At 33.8% G+C, this 15,287-nt stretch overlaps 2 protein-coding genes across 4 annotated transcripts; both read right to left on the bottom strand.

Annotated features, from left to right (window-relative positions):
* Positions 1-2,262: 2,262 nt before the first annotated feature.
* LOC115959436 (F-box/kelch-repeat protein At3g23880-like) lies at positions 2,263-6,163 on the bottom strand. The gene is made up of 2 exons (XM_031077820.1): positions 4,830-6,163; positions 2,263-2,720 (listed from the first exon to the last, which is right to left on the bottom strand). Exon 1 carries the CDS (start codon positions 6,114-6,116, stop codon positions 4,872-4,874), a length of 1,245 nt encoding a protein of 414 aa, XP_030933680.1. The 5' UTR covers positions 6,117-6,163; the 3' UTR covers positions 2,263-2,720; positions 4,830-4,871.
* A 4,661-nt stretch (positions 6,164-10,824) lies between these two features.
* On the bottom strand, positions 10,825-14,171 carry LOC115962050 (F-box/kelch-repeat protein At3g23880-like). Of its 3 annotated transcripts, none has more exons than XM_031080913.1 (2): positions 12,914-14,171; positions 10,825-11,042 (listed from the first exon to the last, which is right to left on the bottom strand). In XM_031080913.1, the coding sequence occupies exon 1, from the start codon at positions 14,160-14,162 to the stop codon at positions 12,954-12,956; it is 1,209 nt and encodes a 402-aa protein (XP_030936773.1). In that variant the 5' UTR covers positions 14,163-14,171; the 3' UTR covers positions 10,825-11,042; positions 12,914-12,953. The 3 variants fall into 3 exon arrangements, with proteins under 3 accessions (XP_030936773.1, XP_030936774.1, XP_030936775.1); XM_031080914.1 differs by having other exon boundaries at positions 10,825-11,038; XM_031080915.1 differs by having other exon boundaries at positions 10,825-10,952.
* Between the last annotated feature and the right edge of the window lie 1,116 nt (positions 14,172-15,287).

Below are 15,287 nucleotides of genomic sequence, written 5' to 3'. Positions count from 1 at the left end.
CCAAATAAACTATTACAATTACTAGATGAAGAGTTTATTTTATTGTTGGTTTGATATCCTATGTTAATCAAGAAAATGACAATCTAATAACCTCATTCATCTTTTTTTTTTTTTTTTTTTGAGAAAAAACCTCATTCATCTTTAATAATACCATTAGCTCCCAAAGAATCATGGTTTTCTTTGGTGCTGCCATCTATATTCAACTTATGACTGCAAATAGCTAATAGGGGGAAGGAACCATGAATCCAACTTAGTTGTTTAGTAAGTGAAACATTTGTGTTATAAGCATAATAGTAAAATTCACAAGTAAAATGGATAGTTTTGAGATCAAGTTGAGAGATAGAGTTGCTTAATTGTTGGAAAATCAATTTATTGTGAACCAAAGTGTTCCAAAGAGCCAAAATAAATGATAAGGGTCAAGGAAGAGCATATAAGATGCATGATCATGTTAGAATGTTGTCCGCACAAAATCAATCAGGAGAAGTCCGGAGGAAATGGATTTCTTAACTCCAAATCTTCTTGTTAAAATTTTTTTTGCAACAGTGTACATTTGGAAATGGATTTCAACTTACCTAGCTTTTTATTTATTTATTTATTTTTATTGTTTCTGAACCAGAAAACTTCACTAACAAACGAAAAATACATGTCATATAGGCAAGCAGTTAGTGTTACGATTCTTAACCCCTTGGGTTTGAAAGGTAATTTAGAGAATGTCAATGAACCACAAGATTCTTTAACTCCAAATCTTCTTGTTTTTAATTTTTTGAACTAGGCAACGTTTTTCAACTACCTGGCTTTTCCTTTCTTCTTCTTCTTCTTTTTTTTCTTTTTTTTTTTCCTGAACCGGAAAACTTCACTAAGAAATCAAAAAAAAAAAAAAAACACGTCAAGCAGGCATACAGTCATATGATATTCAAATTGGGGCTTATGGAAAATCCTATATGATGGCTAAATGTTTGAAGAACACCTGTCAAACTTAATTGTGATGCAAAAATTGCAGAAAACAAAACATGCATAGTTTTTTTGGTATGTGTTCTAGACAGAAGAAGCAGAACTTGCCTTTGTGTTAGATCCTCATTCCATCTCCCTTGTGTGTGTTTCGTTCTAAAATAAAAATGTTGTTCAATTGGCCATGCTCAGCACCAATAAAACATGTCTCCCACCTAAGCTTCACTAGCCAATGGCTACAAGTATGCATTGGGATGACTTTTTTTTTTTTTTTTTTGAGAAGAGCATTGGGGTCACTTAGATACATATATATGCTATCACATAACACTTACTTTCAGTATACTTTTTATACAGCTGACCACAATAACAACAAACAGTACATGTAGAACTCCATCCAGAAAAAAATGTCCATGTAACATTTGCAATGTTGCAAAACTCTTTGATTCAACTTATGAAATAAGCCATCTGATACTCCAATACTTAGGCAATCAGCATTTCCAATACATGGAAAGGCTGACACAAGACAAAGTTTGCGTATTATCTCATATATTTTGGGAACAAAGGAAGTAGTCATGCTTGTTTCACGCTCAACAACTAACAGAAAAATTCTCTTCAGATTTCTAAAAAAAATACTTCCATATATGCAAAACAGAAAATTTCTGTCTTACCCAAATAAACAAACAGTTAAACAAATAACTTTCCTAGCTTTTTGAGTGACATGCAACTAGGCTACCAAGTAATTTCATGTCAGTCCTGATCTTAAGATACTGCACTTGCAAGGTAAGTGGGTGTTCCCTACCATGTGATAATGTCAATCAGTTGGAGCTGGGGGAGGCTATAAGCTATTTCCCTATTATTAAACCTATGCATGGCACATCAGAACTTGGCAACATGGAAATTCACTTCCTAAATCAGTCGGTATACTGCAATTAACTAACTTGAAATGGTAAAGTTCGCTAGATTAATAAGACTTTCCAAATCAGATGAAACTCAATTGCAACAAAAGACACTAATTGCGCGGTTCCCTTTCTAAACAGCAATTCTTCATGCTTTAATGATGTTTAAACTCGGCAACAAGCCGACAACTAACATTGATAACTGATGTGTGATTTATCCATTTAATAGACTACTGCACACCAAGATAAAATTTTGCAGCTCTTTGCTACAACATATCCAATTAGAATAGACAATGGACAACAACACATCAAAATCTAGACAAGAACAATTAACACGGTGAAAATGAAGGTAAAAAAAAAAAAAAAAAACTCCAACATGAGGAATCACATTAACAGCAAAAGAAACAGAAGAAAAAACTAAAAACATAATACAAGCATCTTCATTTCTTTAACCTATTCGGCTTTCTGGGAGCATAGACAGTGAAGCAAAAACATTTAGGTGCAATAATACCAAATATACCTGCCTGCTAGTAGGGCAGAAGTTAAGCCATACTGGTCTATTTCTCTACTTATGGCTGCTAGTGCCCTTCTTCTTGAGAAGGCTTCCAAAGTTTCTGAGCATAGGCTTCTTCTTCTTATGTTGCTACTGCTTTGATGGTGAGCTTCCACCATCATCAATGTTTTCTGTAGAAGATATCCCATTTATCTGATCAAACTTCTCACCTCCTTCCATCTTTGAGTCCGCTTCATCTTTGTTGCATTCCTGTTCTGCTTCTCTCTCCAGAAAAAAAAATTATTTCTTTCAATCTTGCAGCTCTCCCACATCTTAAATTCAACTTCTACCCAGTCTTCTTCCTTTTCTTTGCTCTCATCCTCCTTCAGCAAAATATACAACAAAAACCACTTTATTATTTATTTTATTATTATTGTTTTTTTGATAGGCCTATTTTATATCATTATTTTATTAGTATACAACCAAGAGTTTCTAGAAAGTTAAAAGAAGTTTTATTATTTATTCAATATTAATAACCTACCATAGTTTATAAATTAAAACAATAATTCTATATTTATATAATAATACAAATTTGAATTAATATAACAAAATTTAATATATTTTATACTTTTAACAGGTTTCTGTTTCTTCTTTTCCTTGATTTAAGACTGATTGTGTACGACTAAGCATTGAAACATACGCAATTGTATATAACAATTATTTAAATTAATTAAACAGTTAGAAAATTATAACGAATATATAGCTATCCTAGCAATTATTTCAGAGAGAGAGAAAGAGAAAACAAAAAAAGGATTTTATTTTTGGTTCCCTACTCATAAAAAATCCCCTGGTGCTTATTTTATTTTTTTTCTTTTTCAAGTTTGAAAAAATAGTGGATAACTCAGTTATTCCAACACATATAGTCTGCCACTTAAGTCTCCTTATTTCAGGTCATTTGAAATGGTGCCAGAATTTCCTCCTTAAGGATCACCTTCCAACACCATGGATCAAGCCAATAGAAAATACAAGAACCACAACCAACCTCAAACTTGATGAATTTAAAAAACCTTTAAACCCATTCTGAATATGTTTCCCTAAAAACACACCATAGGTTTCAACTTTGAGTTTCTTTCAGTCTCTTTTTTCCTTTTTCTTTTTTGGGATAAGTAAGTACTTCATTAAAAATAACATAAGTGAAACCACCCTAGTACATGGGATTATGGGAAGTGTAAATGGGGGCATTGCTACAAACAAAAAATAAAAAAGGACCAATTATAGAAAAATAAGAAATAAAAACTAATACAAAGGATTAATGTAGACCTAGAGAATCCAGAAACTCTAGAACCCTTGTGAGAGAGGACAATGGAGACATTAAAACCACTCTTATAAGGATTTCAACAATAAATATTTCAACTTTTCCACACTTAACCCCTGCCCATCAAAGCAATGAGCATTCCTTTCTCTCCATAAACACCACATAGTCAGTCCTAGCCCTACCAATTTTATGGGAATAGAGAAAGCCAAGAAAATAATGTAAAATCTCCATCTCTCAATCATGGACTGATCTGGTAAAGAGAACGTCCCAATGAATAACTCCATCAGTCCAATGCATATAGTGTGCCAAATAAGTGTCCTTATTTAGGGCAATTTGAAACAGTGCCAAAAAGGCCCCCTTAAGGATGACCTCCCCACACCATGTATCCAGCCAAAAGTGAATACAACAAACACAACCCACCTCAAACTTGATAAGTTTAGAAAACCTCTTACATTCATTTCGATTATGTTTCCACAAAGACACACAAAGGGCATAGCTACAAAATGAAAAACGAAAGATTTTAGCAAAATAGGAAATAATAACTACTACAAATGATTAACGTAGACTTAGAGAATTTAACAATAAAAATTTCCACTCTTAAATCCTACCCATCAAAATAATGACGAAGACGATTCCTCTTTCTCCATAAACACCACATGAGACAGACACCAGGGGATCGCGTTCCAAGTCCCCTGCTGATTCTCCCACCAAAGCTCCCCCTCAAAGAAGACAACATTTCGTGTACAATTTCTTTTTTCTATTCCTTTTTTATTTTATTTTATTTATTTCTCTTTATTCTTCCTCTATCTCTTTTTCCATATCTTTTTTTATTATTAAGAAAATATATAGTTAGATAGCTCTAATGAGTTCTTTTTATCACTACAGCAGAGACACACACAAGTAAACAAGGTTATTTTGGCCCCTCATTTTTATTGGTTCACTATCTGTGTAATAATCATTCACAAACACTATCAACCATAAAAGGAAATAAATACAAATATATAACAGTTTATTTAATAAAATTTACTTTACCTATCAAAAAAAAAAAATACTGATATATAACGGCCGCCACCATAAAAGGATCATATAAATCCAGGGCATAAATAATGGTTTTAACAAAACTAACATGCCTACTGCAACCAGTAAATGCATGACAGAAGTTTCAATTCATACATACCTGTGATGACATCACTTGTTATACACGTAGCACCATCTTCTCTCAGTAAGATACCAGATTTTCTCCATCAAGTAAAGTAAGGCTCTCCATGTAAGCAGCTATTTCAAAACAATTATCAACGTGATTACCAATGTAACTAATCTCCTTCTCGTGTAGAGTTTCAGGGTCAATTAAAAAAGTCTTATCTTTGCTCTCTGATTCACTGTTAGTAGAGACCAGCTGAGACCATTTTCGAACTAGAAGTAAACCATACTTGGTGAAGCCAATGAAATTAGGAAAACTTTCAACTGGTACAACACAGAGTTTATTCCAGGAATCAAACACACTGTACTCCCTCATCAACCAAATGGAGCATAAAAGCATGCTATGTGGTGGCACACAACTTTCAAATTTAATCAAAGCCAGTTTTTCCTTGAATGACGTAAGACATTTCGAAATACAATCTCCTTCATCATGCAGCAGTTGTAGCTCTTTGAATTTCTCACTATTGACATCAAATGACAAAATCATAAAAGTAAAAAGCCTCTCTTGCCCACCTCCTTTTTCTATCATTTCTATCATCCAATGCAAATGTCCACTCACAAATGGGAATGTCAAAGTATAATTAAATTTGTGGAACAAAACATTGGATCTCCAGGAGATTCCAAGTTCAATTCTTTTCCATGAATCCGAACTTAATGAGTACACCTCAATCTCAGGGGGAGGTATCCAAGTGATACGATTCCATGAAAACCTGACAACCTTGTAGTCATTATTCTGGGAATCATACACAAATCCGAGTTCCACATTACTTAACTGGGTCAAGCAAGTATTAGGCAACCTCTTAAATTTTCTAATACTGGGGTTCCACAAGTATACATCTTTAGACTTTGATGTGACACAATCAGTGAAACATAATATGCCATTACAAGAACCCACTAAATTGGGATACCCAGATTCAAAAGTGAAGGGAATTCTAAACTCGGATATGGTTTCAAAGGTGCGGTCGAAAGCGAGCGTACAGATTTGACTGTGAGGAAGATGAAAATAAGCCATGGAATAAGTAGCCTTGGGCATGTGTATGACATAACCACCATCATGGTTGTTGTTGTAGCACAGCAAGTGGGTGGAGATGAAATTGGGGTTGGTGATGTAAGAGTACCAGGTTTTGCAAACGCACCTGAATCTTAGGAGGGATTTCACTGGCAGTCTTGCTAATATTTCCAACACGATTTCTTCTGGGAGATCATCACGCTTCGTCCTACGTCGGAGGATCTTCGGTGCTCCTGCTTGTTTGCTTTGGGACATTTTCTAACGGAAGAGGAAGAGACTGTGTCAGTGACTCAGTGTGACTGTGTCTCTCTTTCACTCTTTTTTTTTTTTTTTTACATTCACTTTCATTTATTAAAATGGGTAAATTTTGAAAATATAAATATATTTTTTTTAACATCAATTGTGGTTATTTTCCTTTTCTTTTTCCCTTAAATATTCTTTTAGTATTAACTTTGTTGTAAAGAAAAAAAAAGTGAAGAAAAAGAAACAAAAGTTGGAAAAATGAAAAGAAATAAAATTTTATAATTGGTTGATATTTGATTTCATGTTAAATTGCTTTCGTACTTTTTGGTTACTAAGACCCGAGAGAATGGAGATTGGGCCTGTTTGGTAGAGGAGTTTGAGTAATGTTGTTTAGGTGTTTTTAATATATGTGTGGGTGAAAAAATGTGTTGAAATGTGTATAAGGTTGTTTAAAATGTGAAAATGTGTGTTAGAACTTGCTCACCAAACAGGGTCTAAAATGTGTGTTAGAATTTCGAGTTTTTTTATTTTTTTTTTTTTGAGTAAATCTTTTTTAGTTGATGTGGCTTTTATTTTCCAAGCTGCTTACATGAAATTGTTTATTATAATTAAGCTAACAAATAAATGTTTCACTAGCTACACCAACATTTTTTATTACTTTATTCGGAAAAAAATACATTTTTTATTAGTAGATAACGAAAATGATATCATTAAAACACATTTGAAAATAGTAAATACCAAATTGACTTTAAAAAAAAAAATTTGGGGTGAAAATGCATATGATTTTCCCCGTCTAAGGGTGAGCATACACCTTTCAACCTCATACTTTTATCTAACCTACTTTTAAATAGTTGAAAAAAAAAATCAATAAAAACAATCGATACCAAATAGACCATTACAATTACTAGATAAAGAGTTTTATTTTTATTTTTTATAGTAAGACCAGATTATTTCATGTCATCAATCAATTAAGATATTGAAATAAAAGCCATTAATCCACACTTGTATTGTTTCATAGTTAATCACCACCACCAATCCCATAAAAATTGTTTTGACATCAAGAAATTAAGAAATCAAGAAATCAACCATCTAATATTTAACTAAATCTTTGATAATACCATTAGCTAGCAAAGAATCATGGATTACTTTGGAGCTACAATCTATATTCAACTTACTAAGAGCATTCTTATCAAGTGTTCTATAAATATGCCATTTTGACACACTAAAAAACCTACTTTATTATTTTAGCACATCATTTTATAATATACCCTACATCACATGTTCTATTCTTTAATTCCATATATTAAAATAATATATACAACATATTAAAATAACATTAAAAAAAAACTTCAAACAGTAATATATACTACACAGCCCACCACCACCACTGCCTATAGCACACCACCACCACTGCCCAAAGCCCACCCCTACAATCACCATAATCCACCACCACCGACAACCATAACCAAAACCCAAAATCAACCAACCAACCCACTACCATTGACCACCATAGCTAAAATCCAAAATCAACCAAACCACCAAAATCAGCCCACACCCACCACCACAACCCACCAACATTAGCCAATTACAACCTATGAAACTCAACCCACATCCACCACCCAAAAAAAAAAAAAAACCCCAAGGCAATAACCAAAAAACCACCACAATAAAAAGTGGTTGATTGAGAGATCTGAAGGTGGGGAGTCAACAGCATGGAATGGTGGAAAACATGGGAGGTGGACGGTGTTGCGTGCTGGACGGCGATGCGTGAGGTCAACGACAAGGCAGTCTTGAGGGTGTGGGTTTGTGGGCAATGTAGTGAGATCGATGGGGATAGCCGTGACAGAGAAAGAGTGAGAGAGTTTAGAGAGGGGAAAAGAAGAGAAGAAAAGCAAATGGGAGAGAAATAGAGAGATATGTGTTAAGGGAAGAGAGAGAAAAGTTAGATAAAATAATAATAAACTTTTACCATTTCTTGTCCGTACCATTTCAAAGATGGAACAACACTATGTCAAATGTCAAAATCATTAGGCATATGGAAAACCTAGTATTGGAAGGTTTTTATTGTTTGGTGTTTAGCATTTAGCACACCTGATTTGAATGCTCTCCAATAGCCAATAGGGGGAGGGAACCATGAAATCCAACTTGGTTGTTTAGTGAGTAAAACTTTTGTGTTATAACCATGAAATCCAACTTGGCTATTTAGTTAGTGAAACTCTTGTATTATAAGCATAATAGTAAAATTCTTTTTGAGAAACAAGTTGAGAAAGAGTTGTCTAACTGATAGAAAATCAATTTATTGTGAACTACCCAAATGTTCCAAAGAGCCAAAATAAATTATAAGGGAAAATTATTGTGTACTCCCAGAGTATCATAAATGCGTACTCCCTCCTCTCACATGAATGGTAGGTCCCACTAATTAAATTCATGGTGGGACCCACCTGAGAAGGAGAAATATGCATTTATGATACTCCGGGAGTACCTAATAATTTTTCAATTATAAGAGTAAGAAAGTGCATATAAGATGCATAATCATGTTAGAGTGATATCAAACAAAAATGTTGTCTGCATAAAAGAATCGAGAGAAGTCTGGAGGTAATTATTTCATACCAAATGAACTAGTCACTATTCATCTTCTTTCTACTATTTACCATGTATAGAGCAAAATAGTAAAGAAAATGACTCAACAATGTCTTCTTCTATCATTTATATATTTCGAATTCTATTTTTAACTCATTTTTTCCTTTCAATATAACAAGTGAGATAGAGACATGTGAACTCATAGTTTCTGTTCTAGCATATATTTGGAAATTTATTTCAACTTACATGGTCTTGACATTTTTATTTTTTTCTAAACTAAAAAAATATACCAAAAAATAAAAACCAACAACAACATTCAATTAGGTATTTTGGAAGAGCACCTAGGTATTTTCTTCTTTTTTTTTTTATAATCGAAGAGCACCTAAGTACGTTTGTGATGGAGGGAGAGGACCTCTCCCTGCATCTCCATCCATCCAAATATAGGATTAATTGTGACATAACAGTGTTGGGGGGGGGGGGGGATCTACATAACTGTGGTGGTAAAGAATGCAGATAAGTAGTTAAATGAAGAATGTACTATGGTTCTTTTTTACCCCAGGTACTTCTATACGCTTGGGATTATTCAAAGCAAAAAAAATTCTTTAAAATTAACCATTAGTAATTTTAAAACAAGGCCCCCATCTAAGCTTCACCTGCCTACAGCTACAAGTATGCATTGAGGCATTTGATAAGCCATGTAACAACAAACTGTAAATGCAACATTCACAATGTTTCAAACTCTTGGATTCACCACAACTTATGAAAGAAGCCATCTGATACACCAATATATAAGCAATTAGCAATTCCAATACATTGAAACGCTGACACAAGATTAAGTTCGTGGATTACCTCATACATGTTAAGAACAAAGGAAGCACTCATGCCAATTTCATCAACAACTAACAGAGAGGTCCTCTTCAAATTTCTATTCCAGCAAAAGACATCAACTTGTGTGGTTCCTTTGCAAACAGTAATTTCCCAAGCAATAATTGTTAGGGTAATTTTGATGTAATTGGCTAATCTTTTGACAAAACGCACTTTACTTGTAATTAGGTAGATCTAGGATGAGTTTAGTACTTCTAGGAACAAGAGTTCAAGTCTAGTATTGAAACCATGCAAATCTATCCAAGAAACAAATGAAGAAGTGTTGTTCATTAAAACTCGACAGATATCTTGACAGATTCATTGCTATTGAGGTTTAATGACTGATGCTTGACAGTTGCTCGACAAAAGTTGTCTCTGTCGAGAATCACGAAATTCAGATTTTCAGATCTGTTTTCACATATATCCATGTATATTTATATAGGGTTTCTTTTCTTACAACCCGAGACATATATAAGGATTATTTTAAAGGCCGTTAAAGGTGATGCAAAGTGATGTAACTCAATGCAAATTAATTGTGCATGCAAATTGTGACCAGAGACAGAATTTGCCATAATTCATCATATTCCTTCTAGAAGTTGCTACGTCTTCACGCCAAGGGTTTCGTAACCAAGGAACTTCTTGATTTTCATCGTTAAATGAACTGAAAAACTTTACAGCCAACATCTTCCTCAAGTTGGTGTTTTAGTCACGTATTGTAAAAGCTGCTACGTCTTTGCGCTAAGGGTTTTGTAACCAAGGAGTTTCTTGATCTTCATCGTTAAATGAACTGAAGAATTTTACAGTCAACATCTTCCTCAAGTTGGTGTGTTAGTCACGTATTGTATAAGCTGCTACGTCTTTGCGCCAAGGGTTTTGTAACCAAGGAGCTTCCTGTTCTTCATCGTTGAATGAACTGAAGAACTTTACAGCCAACATCTTCCTCAAGTTGGTGTGTTAGTCACGTATTGGGATATGTGCATCGATTGGTTAGTCACATACTTAAAGTCGTGCATTGAAAAGAGAGATTATCACTACATTACAAATCCAATTGGGTATTGGGATAATGATTCAACTGTAGATTGGTATTAAGTATTAAAATTCCTTTTACTTATAACCGCTTATTTAGGTGCAAATTAATACCAAATATACCTTCCTGCTAGTAGGCACAAGTTAAGCCAAACACGTCTATTTCTCTACTTATGGCTGCTAGTGACCTTGAGTAAGTTTCCAAACTTTCCGAGCAAAGGCTTCTCCTGCTTCTTATGTTGTTGCTACTTTCATGGTGGGCTTCTGCCATAGTCAATGTCTTCAGTAGAAAATACCCATTCATCTTATCAAAGCTCTCACCACCTTCCATCTCTGAGTCCACTTCCTCTTCAAAGCATTCCTGCTCTGCTTCTGTCACTAGCAAAAATTCTTTCTTTCAATCTTGCAGCTCTCCCACGTCTTAAATTCAATTTCTACCCAGTCATCTTTTTCTTTGAATTCATCTTCCTTCAGAGAAATATACAATAAAAATCATTTTATTATTTATTTTATATTATTTTAATAGGTTTATTCTAACTATTATTTTATTATTACACAACCCTGATTTTCTAGAAATTTAAAATAAGTTTTATTGTTTATTCTATATTATAAATATTATTTGACTAACCTATTGTAGGTAAACCAAACTAATGATACTCTTTCTCATTGGTTCATCCCTTAAAAGGTAGAAAGAGGAAAGCTATCTTTCCAATGTGGGACAAAAGAATTCAAGCCAAAGGCAAGACAAGGCAATCAAGCCAAAAAAGCCCAAAGCCAAAGGCAAAGAATTCTTGAGTACATACACCTACCATAATTTTTGAATTATAATAATAATGTAAAGTTTAAATTATTATTCTTATATTAAATTATTATTTAATATAATAAAATTTCTTATGAAATAAGCCATCTGATACTGCAATACATGTAAAGGCTGACACAAGACAAAGTGTGTAGAATACCTCATATATGTTGGGAACAGAGGAAGCACTAATGCATGTTTCACACTCAACAATTGACACTGATATTCTCTTCAAATTTCTATAAAGAAAATACCTTCCGTATGTGCAAAACAGAAAATTCCCGACCTACCAAAACAAAAACAAAAACAAAAACAAAAATCTTTCCTTGCATTTTGAGTCTGACATGCAACTAGGCTATCATCTAAAGTCATTTCAGTCCTGATATTAAGATATTGCACTTGCAAGTAAGTGGGTGTTCCCTACCATCTGATAATGTTAACCAATTGGAGATGGAGGCAATTTCCCTATGATTTAACCAATGCATGGCACATCAGAACTTGGCAGCATAAAAATTCACTTCCTAAATTAGTTGGCAATTTGGCATATTTCAATCAACTACAAAATGGCAAAGGTGGCTAGATTCATAAGACTGTTTCCATATCAGATGAAATTTAATTCCAGCAAAAGAAATCAAATTGTGTGATTCCCTTTGCAAACAGCAATTCTCCATGCAGTAATGATGTTTAAAGTCTGCAATAATTAACAGTGATAATTGATATGTGATTTATCCATTTAATAGACTCTGCTCATCAAGATGAAATTTTGCAGCTCTCTCCAAGAACCAACATATCAATTTAAAATAGACAATGGGTGGCAGCACATCAAGATACAAATTCAGATTACCGCTCCTAAAATCCAGATAAGAAGGGCAATGAACCCATTGAAATAAAAAAAACAAAAAAACAAAAAACTCCTTCACAGACAAGATACTGTCCCACATGAGGAATCACATTAAAAAAAAAAAAAAAAAAAAAAAAAAAAAAAAAAAAAAAAAAAAAAAACAAAACAAAACAAAACAAAAACAAAAGAGATAGATGGGAAAACTAAAAAGACAATACAAGCCTCTTCATTTCTTTAACCTATTCTGCTTTCTAGAAGCATAAAGAATGAAGCAAACAAATTTAGGTGCAATCATACCAAATATACCTGCCAGCTAGTAGAGCACAGGCATGAAAAATCCCCTATTGCTTATTATTTTTGTCATTTTCAACATATCTAGTCATCCCATAACCCAACCAATTTTATTCTCCCCCTATCTCTCCTGCCATTACTTTTTTAAGTTGTAGAGCTATTACTTAGTTCTTTTTACCACTACAACAGAGACACACAAGCAAAAAAGGTCATGTTGGCCAATTATGGTTTTATTTGTCCACTGTGTGCAACAACCATCCACAAACAAATATAAAAAATAAATATAATATATAACAGCCACAACCATAAAAGGATCATATAAATCAGGGGCACAAGTATGGTTTTAACAATCCTAACATGCCTATTGCTTCAAGTAAAAGCATGACAAGGATTTCAATTCATCCATACCTGTAATGACATCACTTCTTATACACATAGCACCATCTTTTTAGTAAGATATCACATTTGTTCCATCTAGTAAAGCAAGGCTCTCCATGTAAGTAGCTTCATCAAAACCATATTTAGCATGAGTGCTAATCTCCTTCTCATGTAGAGTTTCGAGGTCAATTAAAACAAACTTATCTTTGCTCTCTAATTCACTGTTGGTGGATACCGGCCTGGAGCTTTTTCGAATAAGTAAACCATCCTTGGTGAAACCAATTAAATCAGTTAGATTTTCAATTGATAGAACACAAAGTTTATTCCAGGAATCAATCACACTATACTCCCTCATCACCCAAATGGAGCATTGCGTAATATGCGGTTGGGTACCATTTCCAAATTTAATCAAAGCTAGTTTCCCCTTGAATGATGTAACGCATTTCGTAATACAACTTCCTTCATCGTCAGGAAGTGGTAGCTCTTTGAATTTCTCACTATTGACATCAAATGACAAAATCGTAGAAGTATCATGCTTCTCTTGCCCACCTCCTTCTTCTATCATTTCTATCATCCAATGCAAATGTCCACACACAAATGGGAATCTCAAAACACAATTAAATTTGTGGGACACAACATTGGGTCTCCAGGAGATTCCAAGTTCAACTCTTTTCCACGAATCCGAACTTAATGAGTACACCTCAACCTCAGGGGGAGGCTTAGGCTTGGCAAAAGTCCGTGGAATCCCGACAACCTTGAAATCATTATTCTGGGAATCAAACCCAATTCCGAGTGACATAATAAATAACTGGCTATTGGGCAACCTCTTAAATTTTCTAATAAAGGGGTTCCACAAGTAAACAACATTAGACCATGATCTAGAACTAGTGAAACACAACATGCCATTACATGAACCCACAAAATGGGAAAACCCAGATTGAAAAGTGAAGGGAACTCTAAACTCGGATATGGTTTCAAAGGTGCGGTCGCAAGCGAGAGTACAGACTTGATCGCTAGAATGTGAAGAACCAGGAAAAAAAGGTATGGGAATATTCCTAGGAATGTGTATGACATAGCTGTGATTAAGGTGGTGGGTAGAGATGAAACTGGGGTTGGCAATGGAAGAGTACCAGGGTTTGCAAACGCACCTGAATCTAAGGAGATATTTCACGGGTAGCTTTGCTAAAATGTCCAACACGATTTCGTCTGGGAGATCATCATCATCGTGCTTCGTCCTACGTCGCAGGATCGCTCCTCCTTCTTCTTTCCTTTGGGACATTTTCCAGCGGAAGAAGACACAGAAGAGAAGAGTGTGTGTTTTAAACAGTGAGCAACACTAATTTAGGGTTTAATAGCTACTGTTCAAGCTGCGTTTTGTGTTTTGTGTTTTTTTTTTTTTTTTTGAAATCGAATGGATGAAATAAATACAACGATTATTGTAAATGATTCCAAACAAAATTTTAAAATATAAATGTTTTATACGGGTACTCCTTTTGTATTTTTATGCCGAATTTTATAAACATATCTTTTAATAAAGATATCGAATTGTATCCATGGATATGTTTTCCGTATTATATGTGTGCCATATTTTACTAAATATTTACTGTCTCATGCATGATACATTAGTTTTTATGAATTGAATCCGGATATGCTCAATTCCTCTGGTGTGTGCCATATTTTACTAATTACGATGCCATCTAAAAAATTAAATAAATGTCATACGTGACATATTAGGTGTTTGTTTGGATCACGTCCACATTTTGGACGTTTTGCATTTCAGGCATTTTTTTTTTTTTTTTAACCATCACTTAATGCACTGTTCATAAGACATGAACAATGTCTTTAGGCCAATAAACAAAGCTGAACAGTAGTGAACAATAATAAACAATAACCAAAACTTAATTTTTTATTGTTTTCAATTTTCAGCAAAATAAGCGGTATCTAAACGCATACTAGTTGTTATAAATTGAAGAAGTCATTTCCCATATATGTTCAATTCCTCCTTAATGAGTACAATCAAACACCCATATATTAAAAAATTGTACTTCCTTAAATAATGCTTTGAGTACTTAACTAGTGTAAGGGTAAAAAATGCGAAGAAAAAGAAAAGGAAGTTGGAAAGGAAAGGAAAGAAATATATATAATTGGTTGAATTTTTTGGAGCTTTGATCTCATCTTGAATTGTTTTCCTATTATTTGGTTGTCAAGAAAATAGAGGAAAATAAAGGAGATTAGATTTTTAAAATATTTGATTTTAGGTGTTTGTTGAATAAATCTTCAAGTAATTTTTTTAGTAAAATAAAGGAGATTTTTTTTTTTTTTTTGGTTGATCTCATATTTAAGCCTACGTTTACTTTCATCTAAAGGAGTTGACTACTGAGATGGTCTATTACCTAGTGGTTGA

This window comes from Quercus lobata, chromosome 9, assembly GCF_001633185.2.
Source record: "Quercus lobata isolate SW786 chromosome 9, ValleyOak3.0 Primary Assembly, whole genome shotgun sequence".
Taxonomy (NCBI): domain Eukaryota; kingdom Viridiplantae; phylum Streptophyta; class Magnoliopsida; order Fagales; family Fagaceae; genus Quercus; species Quercus lobata.
Note: the sequence above shows the minus strand (reverse complement) of the source record. Positions and strands in the feature narration are given on the sequence as shown.